This window comes from Fistularia commersonii, chromosome 26, assembly GCF_037954325.1.
Source record: "Fistularia commersonii isolate RoL2024-O1a breed Wild chromosome 26, RoL_Fcom_v1.0, whole genome shotgun sequence".
Classification (NCBI taxonomy): Eukaryota; Metazoa; Chordata; class Actinopteri; order Syngnathiformes; family Fistulariidae; genus Fistularia; species Fistularia commersonii.
Window position 1 is genome coordinate 4,032,028 of NC_141309.1, and position 17,903 is coordinate 4,049,930.

General features: G+C 41.2%; 1 protein-coding gene across 1 annotated transcript in view; it reads right to left on the minus strand.

Annotated features, from left to right (window-relative positions):
- The window catches only part of grid2 (glutamate receptor, ionotropic, delta 2), a 498,322-nt gene that overhangs the window by 408,269 nt on the left and 72,150 nt on the right, over positions 1-17,903 (minus strand). The window contains exon 2 of the mRNA XM_086174064.1: positions 16,071-16,226. Within this exon, the coding sequence (XP_086030190.1) occupies positions 16,071-16,226 (156 nt within the window). The remainder of the gene's footprint in view (positions 1-16,070; positions 16,227-17,903) is intronic.

A 17,903-nucleotide genomic window follows, 5' to 3' on the forward strand; every position in this document is an offset into this window, starting at 1 on the left:
CTCGCTGGATCTTTTTCTGAAATATCGTCCGACCTAAGATGATTGTATACACAGTTACCTTAGATGCATCCATCTGTTGTATCTATATTTTTATTTTTTATTTTTTTTGAAATTGTACAGCATTACGGGAGCGCAGATAGCCCTCACAATAACGTCACACTGGGGAGGCATTCTCGTGCATCTGTGAGAGCCAATATTCGGAGATTTTATGGTGGAAGGACTGAAAGTGGAAATAAACGCTGTCAAGGACGCGCGACAACAGCTGATGGCTCGTGAGATAATGTCCCGATAAAACGGGAGCTGAGATCCTGGGAAAATTCAAGTCAAATAGATAAGATATAAGGCCTGGACTTGTCTGAAAACTTTGCTTACTTCTAGAAGAACACAACTGAAAGTCTCCCCTCGCCCCACCAAAAGAACAAATACTGACCGGGTATTATCTCGGGCAGATTAAATTTAGGCTGCCTCCAAAAACATCGCCTCAACACAACACTGAACAAAACCATTCCCTGTTTTTTGTCTAAAAGGTTTGGGCAACGCTGCATACACGGACTCCTACCGGTCGATTTAACATCGGTAAACCCATGTTATTCCTTGAAACGTTCGTTTCCAGACGCTTCCAATCAGTTTTAAATCCACCCGGGTGGATTTTTGAAAGTGCTTGACAGAACTGGTAAATATACAGTATATAGCAGGTACAAAATGACTCGAAACGACACCCGGAAATTTGAAAAATAAAGCCAAAGTCTGTGGGGTTTGTGAAAGACAATGATCCGATATGAATGAGCGAATGAATATTTGGTTTTATTTGGTTGAATTTTGGTTTTGGCTCAAGTTGTGGCTGCCATTTTTATAAGAAGGTGGTCCAGTTCAGTTCCTCCTGTCCAGAAGCTCCTGACTTCAATTTAAATGATCTTGTAGCTCATCAACGTTCCGTACATTAACCGTGGGCCTGCGCACACACACACACACACACACACACACACCTACACCCACACACCCACACAGTCCCTATTGCTGTGCTTGGAGAAAGTAGCGTAGTAATACTTGTAAAATGTCGGTGTTGCCATGGAGAGCACCCCCTCTCCACACACACACACACACACACACACACACACACACACAACCTGGCACGTGCACATGCAAACTTGCACACAGACAGACAGAGAGAAAACAGAAGACCATTAGTGTTCAGCAGACAACACATCATGATGCTCTAACCACTCAGCCCCATGATAATACTCGTCAAACCCTCATGCATTCTTCTCTTTTTTCATTTTTTCCTATTCTTTCCTCTCCGGAGTCCTGCTCATCTTCCCCACCATTTTTTTTTTTTTTTTTTTCTGCGTCATTCTTCACTCCTCACTTTGCTTCTCTACTTTTCAGGTGTTTTTTTGTTTTGTTTTTTTGTCCACCCAGTCATTTCATCTTGTACTTCACACTCTGTGGACATTCCCCTCCACTTCGCTTATCTGCCCAGGCTTCTCCACTCAACCTTAAAGTTTCCACACCAGGGCACATCTCTGTTTTACCAAGAAAGAAATACCATATAGAAACGTGCCACCGCCATAGACACAGTCAGAAATACAGCAGGGCGAGTGATTATTTCATCCATATATTATCTACACATGCACTTAGGGTTGCAAGAGGGGCTTGAGTCTATCCCATCTTCTTGGACCAATCACACGGCCAGATATGGAGACGCACGAAAAGTCACAAAATCTTTCATTCTTATTGACGTGTCATTCAGGGACATATCGCCATTCACTCTCTCATTCAAACCTCATGAGACATACAGTCGCAAAATCAAAAGGAGCAGGGCGCCAGCCCCCCCACCTGCTGAGTGACATTAATGCCGCTTATGATATATATATATATATATATATATATATATATATATATTTATTATATAAATGCGGAGCGAGTGTACCTACAATTTGCAAAATTTGCTAATTTTTTTACAGTAATTTATTTAGATATATACACACACACATAAATGCACACACACACACACACTTATATACATACATACGTATACACATGTGTACGTACATATTCATATATATATGTATATATACACGTACACACATGTATATGTATGTATGTATGTATATATGTACACATGTGTATAATGTATGTATGTTTGTATATATATACACACACACATATATATATTTGCGTGTGTGTGTGTGTACATATATACCTACACGTATATATGTATATGTATATATACGGACATGCATATATATATATATATATATATATATATATATATATATATATTTATTTATTTATTTTTTGTTTGTTATTTATTTATATGTATATACATATTTTTCTCTCTTTTTTTTATTTTATTCTTGATGTTCACAATTTTATGCTGCTACCCCATGTTCTTCCCACTTGCCCCTTTGGGGACAAATAAAGCTTTTCTGATTGTGATTCTTAATCAACTCACGTTCACACATCTGGACAATTCAGGGGCTCCAATGAACCTCCTTTATGTTTTTGGACGAAGGGAGGAAATGTTAGAAACCCCTGCAGACGACCCTCTTGTTTTGTGGCAGAAGGTAGGCTGATCTCTCAAATAAAAAGCATGATTATTAGAAATGAGTTGTTCCGCACTGGTAAGAGACTATTGTGCAAAACACCAACGACTGCCATCTGGCCGTGACGGACACATGCGACTAAATACAATTAATTGACACGAGCGAGAAGAAGTTTGCCCGATATTCTTTCCGTCGGTTTTGAGTTATTCTCAGTTAATCGCCCGTTCCTCTTTTCTAGTCGCTGTTCATTATTCTCCCGCTTGCTACCGGTGAATCATCTCTCCACCTCCACGCCAGGTCTCCTCCTCACTTGTTCTATTAGCAAAGATGCCTAACTGTGAAATCAATCATATATTTAACAAAAAAAAGGAATAAATGTTTAATGTTAAAGCAAGAAAAGCCCAGACAGCCGTGCTGTGTTACCGTCACCATCCGTTTCTGCTTATCCTGGCAAACACGGGGGGGCAGCTCAACCTTCTTAGTGTGAGGTGAGAGCGCCGAACACTACATCGCTTCGCCATCAGCCACATTACAAAGAAGAGGAAATGACAAGTGCGGCGCCTCCTTCCTGCCGCTCGGCTATTTAACCCTTTTCCGGATAGTTTGACGCGTCAAAGCGCCGAGGAAATGAATGTAAAACTGAATTGCAACAAATTACAGCCGGCGAGGAAAAGCTCGACGAGCTGGACGAGCGTTAAAATCCAACCGCGGCCTCCCGCTAGACTGTCAAAATATCAAGCGGTCCCGGATCGGCAGGCTGCGAACACCTACCGGCCAAACTTTGTTAGTTTTGTTTAAATTTCCCCCTTTCCTTACACGTTGCATGTACGTTATCAATTCAAAAAAAAAAAAACGTCACTTTTGTTTTTCACTTTTGTTTCTCCATTACTTTACCTCGTCTCCCGCCTGCCGGTCTCCATCCACAACCTCTCCATCCTCCCGGTTTCATCTTTTGCTCTCATTTTCTCCGACTCCTAAGACAACCTCCGGGCCAAAAGGTGTGAAGGAGGAACTAAGTGCTTTCTCCTGTCAATAAACAATGTCCTTTATGCTTACATGGCCATGGGTTTTGCACGGCTGTGGGCGGGGAAAAAGGGGAGACGTCCGAAGGGATTAATCCATTACTCACTCCTTTTGCCTCAAAATTTCTCACACACTCTTTTTCACACTCCGTCAAACACGAATGGAACCGTGAGCGCGGCCGACTCGAGAAAAGGTTGAGAAAGATCGGTCGTCTAAAGATGGCGGTTCAGACCGGCAGTTAATAACGCAGGTTTTAAACAAAGAACTAAAAAAATCCCTATTGAAATAATTGAATTCTACTTGACCTCTAAATTTATATATGAAAAATAACATTTTAATATATATATATATATCTGCTCTGTTCACAGCGGCAGAAGTGATGAGAGGGTATTTATATGCATTGTAGCCTTGCCCTCGGGGGCTTCCGAGCACCGCATACAATGAAACGATAAACATTAAAACACGCAACACGTAGATACAAAATGACTTTTATTTATTTTTATTTTTTTCCAATTCAGAGCTCGCCTGAGGCCATTGTGGAAAAGCATGAGGAGCAGCTCAACTAAATTAAATAAAATGTCAAATAACATAAAATCCGTAGAGTAAAATAAATAAATGACTGGATAAATATATAGATAAAAAATAATGGGAGATTAAGTTCTATTTAAAATCACTAAAAATGAGATGCAAATGCTTACATCTTTGAAATGAAGTGACAAGGTCAAGGTTTATTTTTAAATGTATTTCCCACGTTTAAGGGAGTCGTTGAAAAAAATGTCCTTACTGGTCCACAATATCCGCAAACAGGGGAGGCTTAAAGGATTTTTTTTTTTTTTTTTTGTTAAGCATAACAAGTGCATTAATAGACTATTATGTACTTCTTCATAATCCTGGATTTATGTAGTTGACACTCTACCAACCCAGGTGAGTGCAATTCTAAATTCTGAGAGATTATCTTGTTTGTGTTTTTCGATGCCCGCTGTCATCACACAAAGAAAATACAAGATGGTTCAACAATTTAACTCTCAAGCAACCCATTTCTTCCTGCCACGGAGCCTATTTACCTTTCTTTCTCTCACAGCCTATTCTCAGTGGACTTAATTTCATATTCCCCCTTCAATCTGTTCTCACACAGGCTTTTGTGTGTGTGTGTGTGTGTGTGTGTGTGTGTGTGTGAGCGCTGGCTGGCTGGCTGGTGTCGTCCCATCGCCTCGTCCCGGCGTCGCATTGATCCCGTTTCTAATAGATCCCGGCGTCAACAAAAGGGAAGTTTGTCGTACATTTCGAGGTAATAGATTTGACGACGCGGCGGAAAACCTGCAAGGAGTGTCAGTGAAAGGGAGGAGATCAGAAGTCTTTTTTTTTTCGCTCGTTGGCTGAAAGCGATAAATGAACGTAACGGGCGGCTTTTAAAATAAATCTCTTCAGATGATTAGCCTTCGTGTTTTTCCTCCCCTCGTCTCTCGCGTCTGTCAAAGTCTGTTACGAAAGCATCCCTTTGTTCTTCCACGTGTAGGTGAGACGGGGAACTTAAACAAACAGACGGGACGTTTATCCGCGACGACTCCATGCTAATGAACTGACGGGGCGGTCGGGACATAATCAGATCGTAAACCATTATTTGCGTTACGATCGTATTTACGAGATTTTCTCATTTAATTTCTCAAAATGAAAAAAGAAGCGTTTCAAAATCCAAAAAGCATCGCGTTGGATTATTTTTCTCTTTTCTTTGTTTGCGTTGTTTATCGAGTCCTCGGAAGAGGACGGAATTGAGGTTTGAAAAAGAAAACATAAAATAGATTACATTACATTACATTGCATTTGGCAGACGCTTTTATCCAAAGCAACTTACAATAGAGGACATAGGGACTGCAAATACACTTGCAAATACACGATGCACAGGAAATATACAGAACAGTAAGCTTGGGTTAGTGAGGGTTTGTTTTTTTTTTTGTTTTTTTTTGGACAGAGACACACAAACGTACACACACACACACAAACACTGCATAGCCTAACTTGCTGCCAACCTGCCTTCGTGTTAAAAGCATAAAGTTAAGGGTAAAGTTAATAATAATTCATCCCCATCTATTTTACCATGGATTACGTTGCAACGGGAATCAATATAACATTTCATCACAAACACAAAGCATATTTTCACAAACTCACATTCACTGAAAAAGTAACAGACGGATTGATGTGCGAGTTAATTGAACCAGAGATTGAATGTATTCATGTCTTCGGAGACCTCTGTTTTTAAAGTACTATTATTGTTTTTTTTTTTCGTTTCAGACCGAGTAAAATTAAGGTCACGATACATCGCGTCCAATTCTATTTATCGCGATGAAAGTTGCGTCATGCACGAGCGGGGTATGATGAAGGTACGATGAAAAGAGAGAGAGGAAATGTAATTTACCATGAACGGACAAATAGTTTGAAAGAGAAGTCATTCTCGTCTGCAGCGAGGGGCCGTCATTGTGTGAAGAGAAAGGCGAAGCTGGCGGTCAGGAAGCAGCGCTGAGGGAGGGGATGGTTTCCCGTTGGTCAATTCTCAGCAGGGACAGGAAGGAAACATCTCAATAAAGATGACTTTTATTTGAATGATACACTCAATCGTGCTGCCGATCAACGGGCCTTCAATAAGACGACGGAAGGCGCGAACGCTCGCACATCCAGTGCCCCCGTCGCCCCGTGAGGAGAAAATAGCACTGAACTGCCTCTTGTAAATGCCAGTGTTGCCATGGAGAGCACCCCCTCCACACACACACACACACACACACACACAGAAGGAAAATTTGACACACACCTGATCAGAGAAGGAACTGTCAAGAAGGAACAGCGGGAGCGCGGGAGGGGGGGGGTCGAAGGAGCGTTGAAGATCCGCACGATTTCAAACGGGATTGCCGGCGAGGGGAGGACGGGCCGAGGACGTGCACGTGTACAGTTGTTTTGGATTTCGGTAAACGGACAGCTGATGGAAGGTTGGCGGCGGGAGGAGGAATTCCAGCCTCTTCGTGACAGCAAAACATCGGAAAATGAGACGTCTTTTGTTCGCGTGGCACTTGATGAGAATGTTCTGTTCTTTCTTTTTTAAGAAGACTGACAGAAACTCGGAGAGGAATCAAGACAATGATGGCAAATAGGACTAAATATTGTTCCCGTTTCCATCACAGCAAATAAACTCATCAGAGCACAGGATGGTTTTGACCAACCGCACTCCGAGACAGATAATAGTTCATCGGTGAATCTCTGCGTTATCGGTTCTTCCTGAGGGTCCCCGTCCGGGAGTGCCCTTCTTCCAGACCTTGAAGTTGAAAATCCCTGTAAATTGTGTAAAAGTGCCATCAGCGCTTTCTTCTCACTATCTAACTCAGGGATGGGCAATTATTTTGGCCAGCGGGCCACATTTCTTATTTAATTTTTAAGCGCGGGCCAACTGGGTATCATGTAAATTGAACAAAATGAAAATTGCAATTTGAATATTGGCATTTTTTTGGCATTTGAAAATCATTAATGATCATATAAATCTACCGATATTATTTTGTATGGAATGATCCATATAAAATTAAACAAAAGGAAAAAAAAGAAGGAATTTCTAAATTAAATATTGATTGAAAATATTCAAGGAAAATAGTTTGGCGGGCCGGATAAAAAAAGCAAAATGGGCCGGATGTGGCCATAAAATGCCCGAGTCTGATCTAACTCAAAGGCAAAGTGCTACTGTATTATTGAGTGAGTTACGATCAAATGATAAATCAATAAATAGTTAGAAAATAAAGGGTTAATTTTTCTCCCTTCTTGTGGTGAATGCCACAAGTACAAACATGCAAATGTGACTTGTCACATATGCAGTACCGTACATAAGATTTCTTAAAGATCTACCGTATTTTCCAAACTATAAGGCGCACCTAAAAACCTGGAATCTTTTCAAAAACCAACAGTGCGCCTTATAACCCAGTGCGCCTTATATATGGATCAATATTGAGCCACAAGGGGTCTCGCAACTACGGGAAGCAGCCGCCGACTCCATTTTCTCCCGTAGAAGAAGTAGCACGCGGTGCAAGCTGGGATATATGACTGTGCGAAGCGTGCATTTTCATTTCCATTTGTGTGCGTGTGTTGTGTATGCGCGTCACTGAAGTCGCAGCAGTAAAAATGGTAAAGGTGTGTGTATAAAGACCCCAAAATGGCATCTTTCAAGAGACACGCTTACGACGCAGAGTTTAAACTCAAGGCGATCAGTCACGCAGTAGAACACGGGAAGAGAGCGGCAGCGAGAGAATTCAACATTAACGAATCAATGGTACGGAAGAGGAGGAAGCGACAAAATGACCTGCGCCGAGTGAAGAAAACTAAACAGAGTTTCAGAGGGAATAAAGCAAGATGGCAGCAGTTGGAGGTCAAACTTGAACAGTGGGTTGTTGAACAGAGAGAGGCGAGTAGAAGCGTCTCTACAGTCACTATTCCAACGAAGACGACAGTGCGAGCACGCAAACTTAGCATCAATGAATTTCGAGGCGGTCATTCTCAGTGCTTTTGTTTTACCAAACGCTTTGAACTGTGACAAGTTGAGTTGGAAATTTGTTGTTTTCAACGAAGGCGGCGCAAATACCGGTAAGAGCTACCAGCAGGTATTGTGAATGCGCTAATTTGTTGTGGGAGTGAACAGAGTTGTCAGGATGTTGGTTTGTATTTTATTAATAAAGTTATCTAACTATCTGACTTTTTTGTTGACATTCCCTTTAGCGCAGCTCCATTTCATAGATGCATAACGCAACCCCAGCCACTACTGTAGCTTCTATTACATGCGCCTTATAATGCAGTGCGCCTTATAGTGTGGAAATTACGGTACTTGAATGGAAATTTCTTATGATACGCTGTAGCCACTACAGCTCAATTCCAAGCTCCTGCTGTCCACGTGCATCCGTCGAGTTACAAAATTTCAGGTCAAGCGGCAAGCTCGGCATGAGCTGTTGAGCCTAATATTGAAAAGTCAGCACGTGCAGTTTCGCAAAAAACAAAACACAACATGCTAGTAGCACGACCGCATGAACGTATCGATCCTGGGCAGTTCCAAACATGTCTCTCAATAAGCACATCCAGCTGTGATGCTGCGTTACCAACCAAACCCAAAGTTTGTTATGATAGTTGCGGTAAACCTTTGTTGCTCCCAGTTAGCTTCCACCATCTACCACTATGGATATGTGCGGGTGAATGCTAGCTAGCATTTTGAAAGCGGTCAAATGTGTAAGCGGATATTTGCAATTTACATTAGGATAATTCCGCTCGCTTTGATTTTTGCTGCATTTTGATTTCCCCAATTTTTTTTGTTGTATTGGCCAAGTTATTTGGTGCCTTTAGCCCAAGCAGCTAGTTTGGCACCAGCTGTTGAAGCCAAAAAAATAATGGTTTTGAAAAAACAAACCAGGACACGGTAGTCTTTAAATGACCGCACGATCGTATCGATCCTGGGCGGTTCGAAACGTGTCTCACAATAAACGCATCCTGACGTGCCGCTGCGTTATCAACCCAACCACGAAAATGAACCCAGAGTGCTCCCTCGTAAATAAAGTATAATCCTGGCCTTGCGAGGCAGTTCCAAGTCATTAGCCTTTGCACAGGCAGGCTTTCTTCCAGTAATGTGGTTAAGAAAAATGCTAAGTATCATTTTGACGGCGCGGCAGGCTTGCAACACATTTACCGCATGAGCGTGACTGATTAGAGATGAAGGCACAAAATTGAGAATGTCAGTGTCATAAAAAGCAATTTTAAACATAAGAGAAATATGTCCAAAAATTACAAGAATAAAATGAGAATCGCAACTTTTAAATAAGGTGGAGGAAGATGTCAGGGTATTTGTCAACGTATATAAAGATAGCCTGTGAATACTGGTAATATTTTCAAGCACTGAAATGTTGAAAAGATAAATAAACACCCATTTGCTGTTTTTAATCCCATTTTATCCAGAATATGGATAAAACGTTCCCCTCTAAACATTTACAATACTTAAAAAAAACTTTTTTCTCCTTTTTGCTCTTTTTAAAAATCCATTCAGGTCCGGCCCGCAGGGGCTCAAAGCAGGTTCGATGTACGCTCATTTCCCCCGCTTATATTTTGCGTATAATATAAATTGCCAGTTTTAATACTAGCATTATTTGGAAATATATACTACGCGTCGCCTGACAGTTGCCCAAACACTTTAAACTGTCACTCCTCTGAACCTACCTTGACTCACGTCGTACCAAGTATGCAAAAAGCAAAAAGGGTTCGCAAGAGTGAGAGAAGTCCATAAAACGTCTCTGCAAAGGGTAAACCAGATGCACCGTTGGAGATAAATCTACATACATTTAGTTGAAGTGACAGATTGAAATCTTCTGTCAGAAGAAACCAACGCATTCCCAAATTAAAAACTACGCAGAAGGCACTTTGACACAATCGTGTGTTTTAGAAAGGTTTTATGAAGCCGACATTAGGCGTGAGGGACGCTTCAACCGAACTAACATGATTAGGTAACTCAGTGAAATTCTGTTTCTCCAGCCACGGCGCGATAACTGAAAATATCCCCGTGAGCAGTTCTTTTACTTCTATTCAACGCCTAGTCCGAGTTCAATACCTCATTTTCTAAGCATTTAATTCGATCGACTGACTGATTGAAAGTGGTTATGGAAGTCCGTTAGACAAATCGCTTAACAATGTTCTATCTTTATCTGGAAATGAATGTTTTCTTATTGGAAGTGTCAAAAAGTGAATCAAACTAAATGAGGCCTCATTAATAAACAATCCCCTTTCGGAGATTGTGGGGAAATCCAGGCATTTCTTTCACTCTGCATTTAAGCTTTTTCCACATAAACACATAAATAAAGGATTCAAAAGGTTTGATTTTATTTTTTTTTTTCTTTTCTTTCCCCTAAATGCGTTTGCAAGGTCGGGGTGCGCATAAGCATTCGTACGTGCGCGGTATATCAAGATAAAGCGAGATGAAAAATAAGCAGACGCCTATCGAGTCCCATCCCTCCCACAGTCTCGTCTTCCTCTCTCCTCCTCGCCTCCCACCTTTCCGTAGACCGTTATCCAATTAGATGCTTTAATCGATGTAGACATGAACACGCGCATACGGACATCCATACAGCAGACACACCACACACACACACAAACACACACACAACTCCACCTGTTCCTCACATAATGTCGATCCCAGTTACTATGGAGATGGAAGATAAGGTGTATGGAATGGAGCAAGAATGTAAGTGACAGCGGTAGATCCGCTATAAAGAGGCACGCAGAAGAAAGAAACGGAAGGAGAAAGAGGCCTGAGGTTTAATCCAACCTTAGCTTTACGCTCCTCAAACGCGGACAAACGCACACCTCAAGAAAGAGAACAGATTAAATATATGGACGGAGCGTTTAAACACATTTTTTTTAATCCTGAATTAAAATTGAGTCATGCAGCTCGTTTTTTTTTTGCGTATTTTTACAGCAGCGGTCGGGAACCTGTGGCTCGCGAGCCAAATACAGGACTGTCTCAGAAAATTAGAATATTGTGATAAAGTTTTTTATCCTCTGTAATGCAATTAAAAAAAACAAAATTACTTTACATGATATTCTAATATTTTGAGATAGGATTTTTGAGTTTTCTTAAGATGTAAGCCATAATCAGCAATATTAAAATAATAAAAGGCTTGCAATATCTCAGTTGATTTGTAGTGAATCCAGAATGTGTGACATTTTTGTTTTTGTAATTGCATTACAGAAGATAAAGAACTTTATCACAATATTCTAATTTTTGAGACAGTCCTGTATGATGGCATATGGCTCCCAGACAATTTTGAGTTGAAAAAAGAAAAAATCAGTTCAGAACTGATTTTAAAATACTTTCTTCATAATATTGCGTCATTTTAAAGTAAAAAGAAATTAGTTTTGAAGATGAATTACAGGGTCACCGGTCGGGAACCAATGGCTTCCGAGCACATCCGGGTCATTGTAAAGGTAAAGAAATTAATTTTATCAGATAGCCAACTAGCTTATCCGCGTCAACCCTCGTAACGGAAAAGATGGCAAAAATCAAAAAAAGTTGATGATTATTGTGCATTCCTGGCTGCGTGGACAGAGGAATTTGCATTTGGATCTGAGGTACGTCTAATATGCAGTGATAAAATTACATCGATGAAACGGTAAAATATACAGGACTGTCTCAGAAAATTAGAATATTGTGATAAAGTTATTTACCTTCTGTAATACAATTACAAAAACAAAAATGTCATACATTCTGGATGCATTACAATAGAAATATTGCAAGCCTTTTGTTATTTTGATATTGCTGATTATGGCTTATATCTTAAAAAAACTCAAAAATCCTATCTCAAAATATTAGAATATCATGAAAAAGTAATTTTTGTTTTTTTAACTGCATTACAAAAGATAAAGAAATTCATCACAATATTCTAATTTCTGAGACAGCCCTGTAAAGCGGCGATTCGAACAAATCCATGCAGCACCAGAGGTCGCGTTAAAAGTAAGACATATTTAATTTATTATACGTTACAAATACTATACCGCTCTCGATGATAGATATTTAGAAATATTTGGCTTTTATGGCTCTTCCGGTCAAAAACGTACCCGAACCCTGTTTTCCAGCAAGCGCAATTGTGTGTGTGTGTGTGTGTGTGTGTGTGTGTGTGCACATGCGTTCATTGTTTCAGTGTTAAAAAGAATGCGGGAAATAAAGTAAACCACACGATGATATTTTCAAGTCAGATGCTTTCTTTTCACCTTTTACTCGATTATTTACTCGGTAAATGTCTCCACGTCCCTTACCGAGGGACATCTGAGGGGGGAATCTGTGTGAAATGCAAATAGTTTGAGAACAAATTACAAGTTTTACTCGTCGTCTAAACGCCAGACCCTGTCGGGATAACAGAATCTCGATAATCGCGTCCCCTCGATCCGTTTATTCTTTGCAACCGGTTTCTCCCGGCGACCCAAGAAAAAGCACCCGTTTGGAGTGTTTTAACAGAGCGCAAATTAATCTTAGAGACTCAGAGTGCCACTTGGAGCCGTCCAATCCCGATCAATCTTATTCCCGATCCGAACACCAAGTCAGTGAAACAGCCACTGGGCCTTTCAGTCCTTTTAGAGCCTTATCCATCAGCGCCGGCACTCGCTGCATCAATATTAACGTTATTATTATCATTAATGTAATTGCTGTTGTAATACTCCAGTGCTTTGGTGATTTTATACGATAAACAGAAAAATCAAAAACAGATTGATGATTCTTGTCCGGGAAAAAACAGATTTAAGATCGCGGCGCGAAGATAATCGATCGAAAACGCTCAACTTATCCGGAGTTTTTCTTCGCTCGATGTTTCGAGCGTGCAGCCTCGCCCCTTTTTATTTCGCAAACAAAGTATCAGATAAGATATTTAAATTGTTACCTCTTGATTACAGCTGCCGTCGGGGCTTGTCGGTTCGGATGAGACGTTCTCAAATAAGATAGGAGTTTAAGTACGGGAGGGCGAGCGATCAGCCTCGACGGGTAAATTTCAAACGTACCCGTGTCTCTGAGAACACAAACTAATAGTTTTATTCGATTGTGTGCGCGTTCTACGATTCCTCCACTCGGCGAGTCCACTTTAAACTTGATGGATGTATTTCTGGAGATCTCCAAATTTCCTTCGCGACGGAATATACAATATGTACGAAGCGGCACGACAGCGATTCATTTCCCGCGGCTGATCTGAGATTAATCAAAATGTCTATAGAGTTTGTACACACAGATATATCCACACACACACACAAATACACACACAACACATCTTGCAGGCATTCTCGAGTGCTGACTGTGTAATGAGTAAATTACCCAATGATTGCGAGCACAAAGTGAAGGAAAGCTACAGTGCATATTTCCTCCCCATTTTTTTTACGCACCGAAAGCAGTCATTACAGAACGAACGCGGTTCCTGTTGCTTTTAATCCCGCCGCTGACCATGTGATTATTACTGCAAATCTCTTAATTAGCAGTCGGCCTTAAGATATCCGTGACACGTGCGCACTCGGCTCAGCGTGTTTCTGATCTTACTTGAACGCCGGCCAATGACCTTTAATGCAACAGGGCGCAGTTCCTCGCGGAAAGCCAAAAGGCAAACGCGACTTCAAAAGTACCTTTCGCACACACACACGCACGCACACACACACACACATGCATGCGCGCATCTGTTTTCGAATATCACCATTTGTCTTTTGATTTAACATGAAAGTCCGGCGATCACAGACGGCCAGAGATAAGGACAATTGATTCGCCTGCCAGATTACAAGTTAGCCAGACAAATACGCAGGCAATCAGAGGGCCAGCAGGCGGACTGGCAGGAGAAACCAATCACGTGGTGCCTTCAGTAGCCGGCAGACAGGAAGACGAGGATGAATTCATCTTGCCGCCCACAAATTTGGAAGGACCACAAACAGACTCGAGGACTCGTAGGCCTTCGGCACTGAGAGGCAGGGCTATTTTGACACGAGTATCTAATTGGCCGGAGTCTATCACAACGAGAAAAAAAAAGAACAGACGACATTTCTCGTGCTCACCGAGTCGTCCGCTAACACCGCAAAGGTACACAGAGACTCAAAGGAAAGCAGTTAACTCAGCGTCTCCCGCACAACCCTGTGGCAGAATGAGTGTCTCTTGCTGAAAACTGCATGGCAAGCAAAAAGTCAGAGAAGTTTGGCATTTTCTTTAATGCCCAAAAACATATAAAAAAAAAAAAAAAAAAAAAGAAGACACAGAATTGCACACTGCACGCTTTTGTGCAGCGAGCTGTCGGCTCAGCCTGCTCGTGCGAAAAAAAAATAAATAAACAGCAAACAGAGAAGTCGCCCGCTCAATTTGTTGTTACATCTGCTGTCACATGTCTCTCAACTCACAGCCTTTATTCCAAACAATGCTGATATTCTAAGACACTTCAAATGCAGGCTTCCCACTGTCCTGAAAATAAAAAAAAAGAAACATGCACACTGGCAAACATAATAGAGGTACTCAGGTTGAGACTTCAAAGCATTACTGCCTGACTGCTGAACAGCGGTGCAGAGCCCTTGAATCAAACCAACAGCCTTAACAAGGCTCTTGGAGGTAAACAAATTCGTATGCACCCATACGCGCGGCGCATCATGCAGAGGTCCTACGAGCTAATCTCTGAAAGTGAAACACACTTTATAGTTTGACGTCTGTTTGCACCCTGACGTCCGCCGACGCTTGACTGAAATGGGAACTGAAATGAGTCGACGCTCTCCCCCGCCGCAAAGCGTGCGCAAATATGTTTGAAATGCATACGCGTGAGATTTTGGCCAACCAGGCGTATTTTCATCACGTGTATTTTCTATTTATTTAGTGCTAGTGGTGAAAAATCAAACGGTCGTGGTCAGAAACGGCTATTTTGCACAGAGAAAATAATTAAAAATGAACTGACGGGGTTTGGAAGCAGGCAGGTTCAACAAATGTGTCTTTTGAGCCGAAATCATGAACCACATTTATCGGATTGGATTTTATAAATCCTGGGAGGTGGGGAATATGGCCTGTATATTACGTATAGTTTGGTTAGTTTGCGCTCTAAAACGTCATCCGCATGTGAAAATAAGTGTATAAATAAAACTCCATCATGTATTGTTAGTACTATGAAGTATAAGTTAACAAACTGCAGGAGGTGGTGCAAAGAAATTCCTCAAGTCTAATTCTACACTTGCATACATTCGGATCGCTTGATAGATAAGACATAATATTGAAACAAATGTATATATTTTTTTTAAATCTCAAATGTATTATTCAATTGCTCCAGCATATCAAACCATGTATATACATAAGTAGAAGTCTATTTTAACTGTGATGTGACAAATGCGCATACGTGTTGGTTGAGAATGAATGGGAACGCTTCTTCTCGTTCCCTACGAGCCCCACGACACACACCTTTTTATTTTATTCGTCTGTTGGTCTTTTTTTTTTTCACCTTCTTTAAATGTGCGTTTATGAGTGCGAGTGCATTTTTGAACACGGCCGGTTGCTTGCAAGTTTGTAGATTAACAAAGGCACGAGAAGCTGAATCCAGAATTGCTAGTTCTGTTATCCCCGGTAAGATTAAAAAAAAAAAAAAAAAAAAAAGATAAGAATGCACCGTAACAAAGTGAATTCTACCTTTTTCAAAAATATCCTTATCCATATAAGTAATCAGGCATATTACTTAACACTCCTGAGGCCCGCTTTATTCTATAAAAAAAACACTTTATAGTAGCATCAGATGAGAAACCCCTGCAGTCTTCAATCAAATAATAGATAATAGTATCAACAAGCTTATGCAGTTCCTCGATCTTTCTAATAGGATATTTTAAAATCCCTCCAACACAAGCAGCAGCTGAAGCACTGATTCTTAAGGGTGCTGTTGTCTTTTTTTTTGAGAATACTTCACACCCTACAATATAATGACACTTCCTGGTTTTGCCTGTCAATATCATTTTCCATCCTACCTTCTTGCACGGCCTGGAAAGGGTTGTTCCCGTCGACAAACTCCACAGAGATGGTGATCTTCTCCGTCTCCAAGATCTCATTGTTCAAATTGAGATCCGCCACCGCGAGCCGGAAAACTTCGTCGTCCTTCCGCGCCGACTCGTCAAAGATGGCACCTGGGGGAAAAATAGGGAAATTGTAAGTCGCTATTAAAGGCAGATACAAATAAAGTTGAATATTTTCAACGCTCGGGCCTCGATCATCAGAAGAATGTAAAAAGAGAAAGCTCCCGTTCGTCCCTCTGGTCCGATAACGGAAAGTTTCGGGACAGACTGCATTGTACCTTCAAATGCAATCCAGACATGTCCTCGCTCACAATATTGCCAAAACAATACGTCCGCACCGACGTCACACAGGCTGGCTGAAGAGCCAAAATCATCCCAGGGTTGAAATTCATCAAAACAATGTGTCCAAGGCTTGCAGAGTCCCTTACAAACATCCATCGGATTAAAAGGCAGAAACACAAACGCATCGTCTGCATATACTGTAATTCATCGCACCCGTCTCTGCAGGGCGCATGTAGATGTATATGTTTCCCAAAAAGGGCGCCGTTAGACGACCACATCGTGCGACTATGACAGGACCGACGATTGCGAGGCTGCTTGTGCAGTAAAAACAAGGATACTACCAGGTGCTGTAGTAGACGCTTCATTCATCAATATTACAAAAGGTCATTTTGTAATATCTCTGGCTCTTGACTTTACAAGGTTTGACCAAATAGCCTTTCAGATAACGCACCACCCTGCAGCAGAGTTTAAGATACAGGGCAATAACAACGCCAGTTTTGTTATTTAATTACAGAATTTAATTATGGGAATAAAGAAAAGCAAAGGTCATATGCTGCCAAAGGGCACACTGATCTTGTCAGAACTGTAACTGCACAAACGTTTTAAAAAAATATGTACCCAAGGGAGTTGATACACAACTTAAATTCTGAGATAAGTCATTGTAATTATGGTAAACCCGCACTGTCAGTGTCACCGGACAGTTGCCAGCGAGAAGATACAGTATTTAGGCAATAAGCTGGTTGGCACTACTATCGCACCACTGCTTTGTCTCTCCTTCTTCACCAAGCGCTCGAGACAGAAGGCCGCCCGGATGGAGTTGAGAGAAATGTTTGCTCGTGAGAAGCAGAAACCCAGCATTCAAAGCAAAAGGATCCAATCTACTCCAGCTTAATGGGTGTGACTGCAAATTGTCAAAACCACAAAAGGTACTGTGGGATTTGCCCTTGTGGGACGCAACCATGACTTACTTTTGGAGGACATCGTTTTCCAACTCTGCGTACTTTCAAACTCATAAACAAGAGGGGGTTTGAAACTGCATGGAAAGCACTTTCACATCAAAACACCTTGTGAGACCTCATGAAATATGTATTCTCAATCATTCCATCCATCAACATTTAGCTAATGTAAATATTCTCCCATTTATTGGTTCTTGGTCAGATTGAATCATGCAATATAGATAAGGTGAGACAAAAAAAAGCCAGAGTGAAAAATAAAAATGATGAAGATTAAACACCAAGGCTAATTAAATATTCTACTTGAGATGAATCACGGGACACGGGAAAACCTTAGAAGTCACTTTGTCGAGTAGCACAAAAAAAGTTTAGCGTGCCACTTCGCATCGGTGTCTTCTAGAATAAGCAAGAGAAACAAATCATATTGTACATGTAGTAAAAACACCTCAACGGCTGATATCACTAAAATCGGTTTCAAATATGGCCGCTTGTTTACGTGGCGTTGTAGCTGGAGTACATTGTTGACCTGCTTACCGGTAACACCTCTCTATCA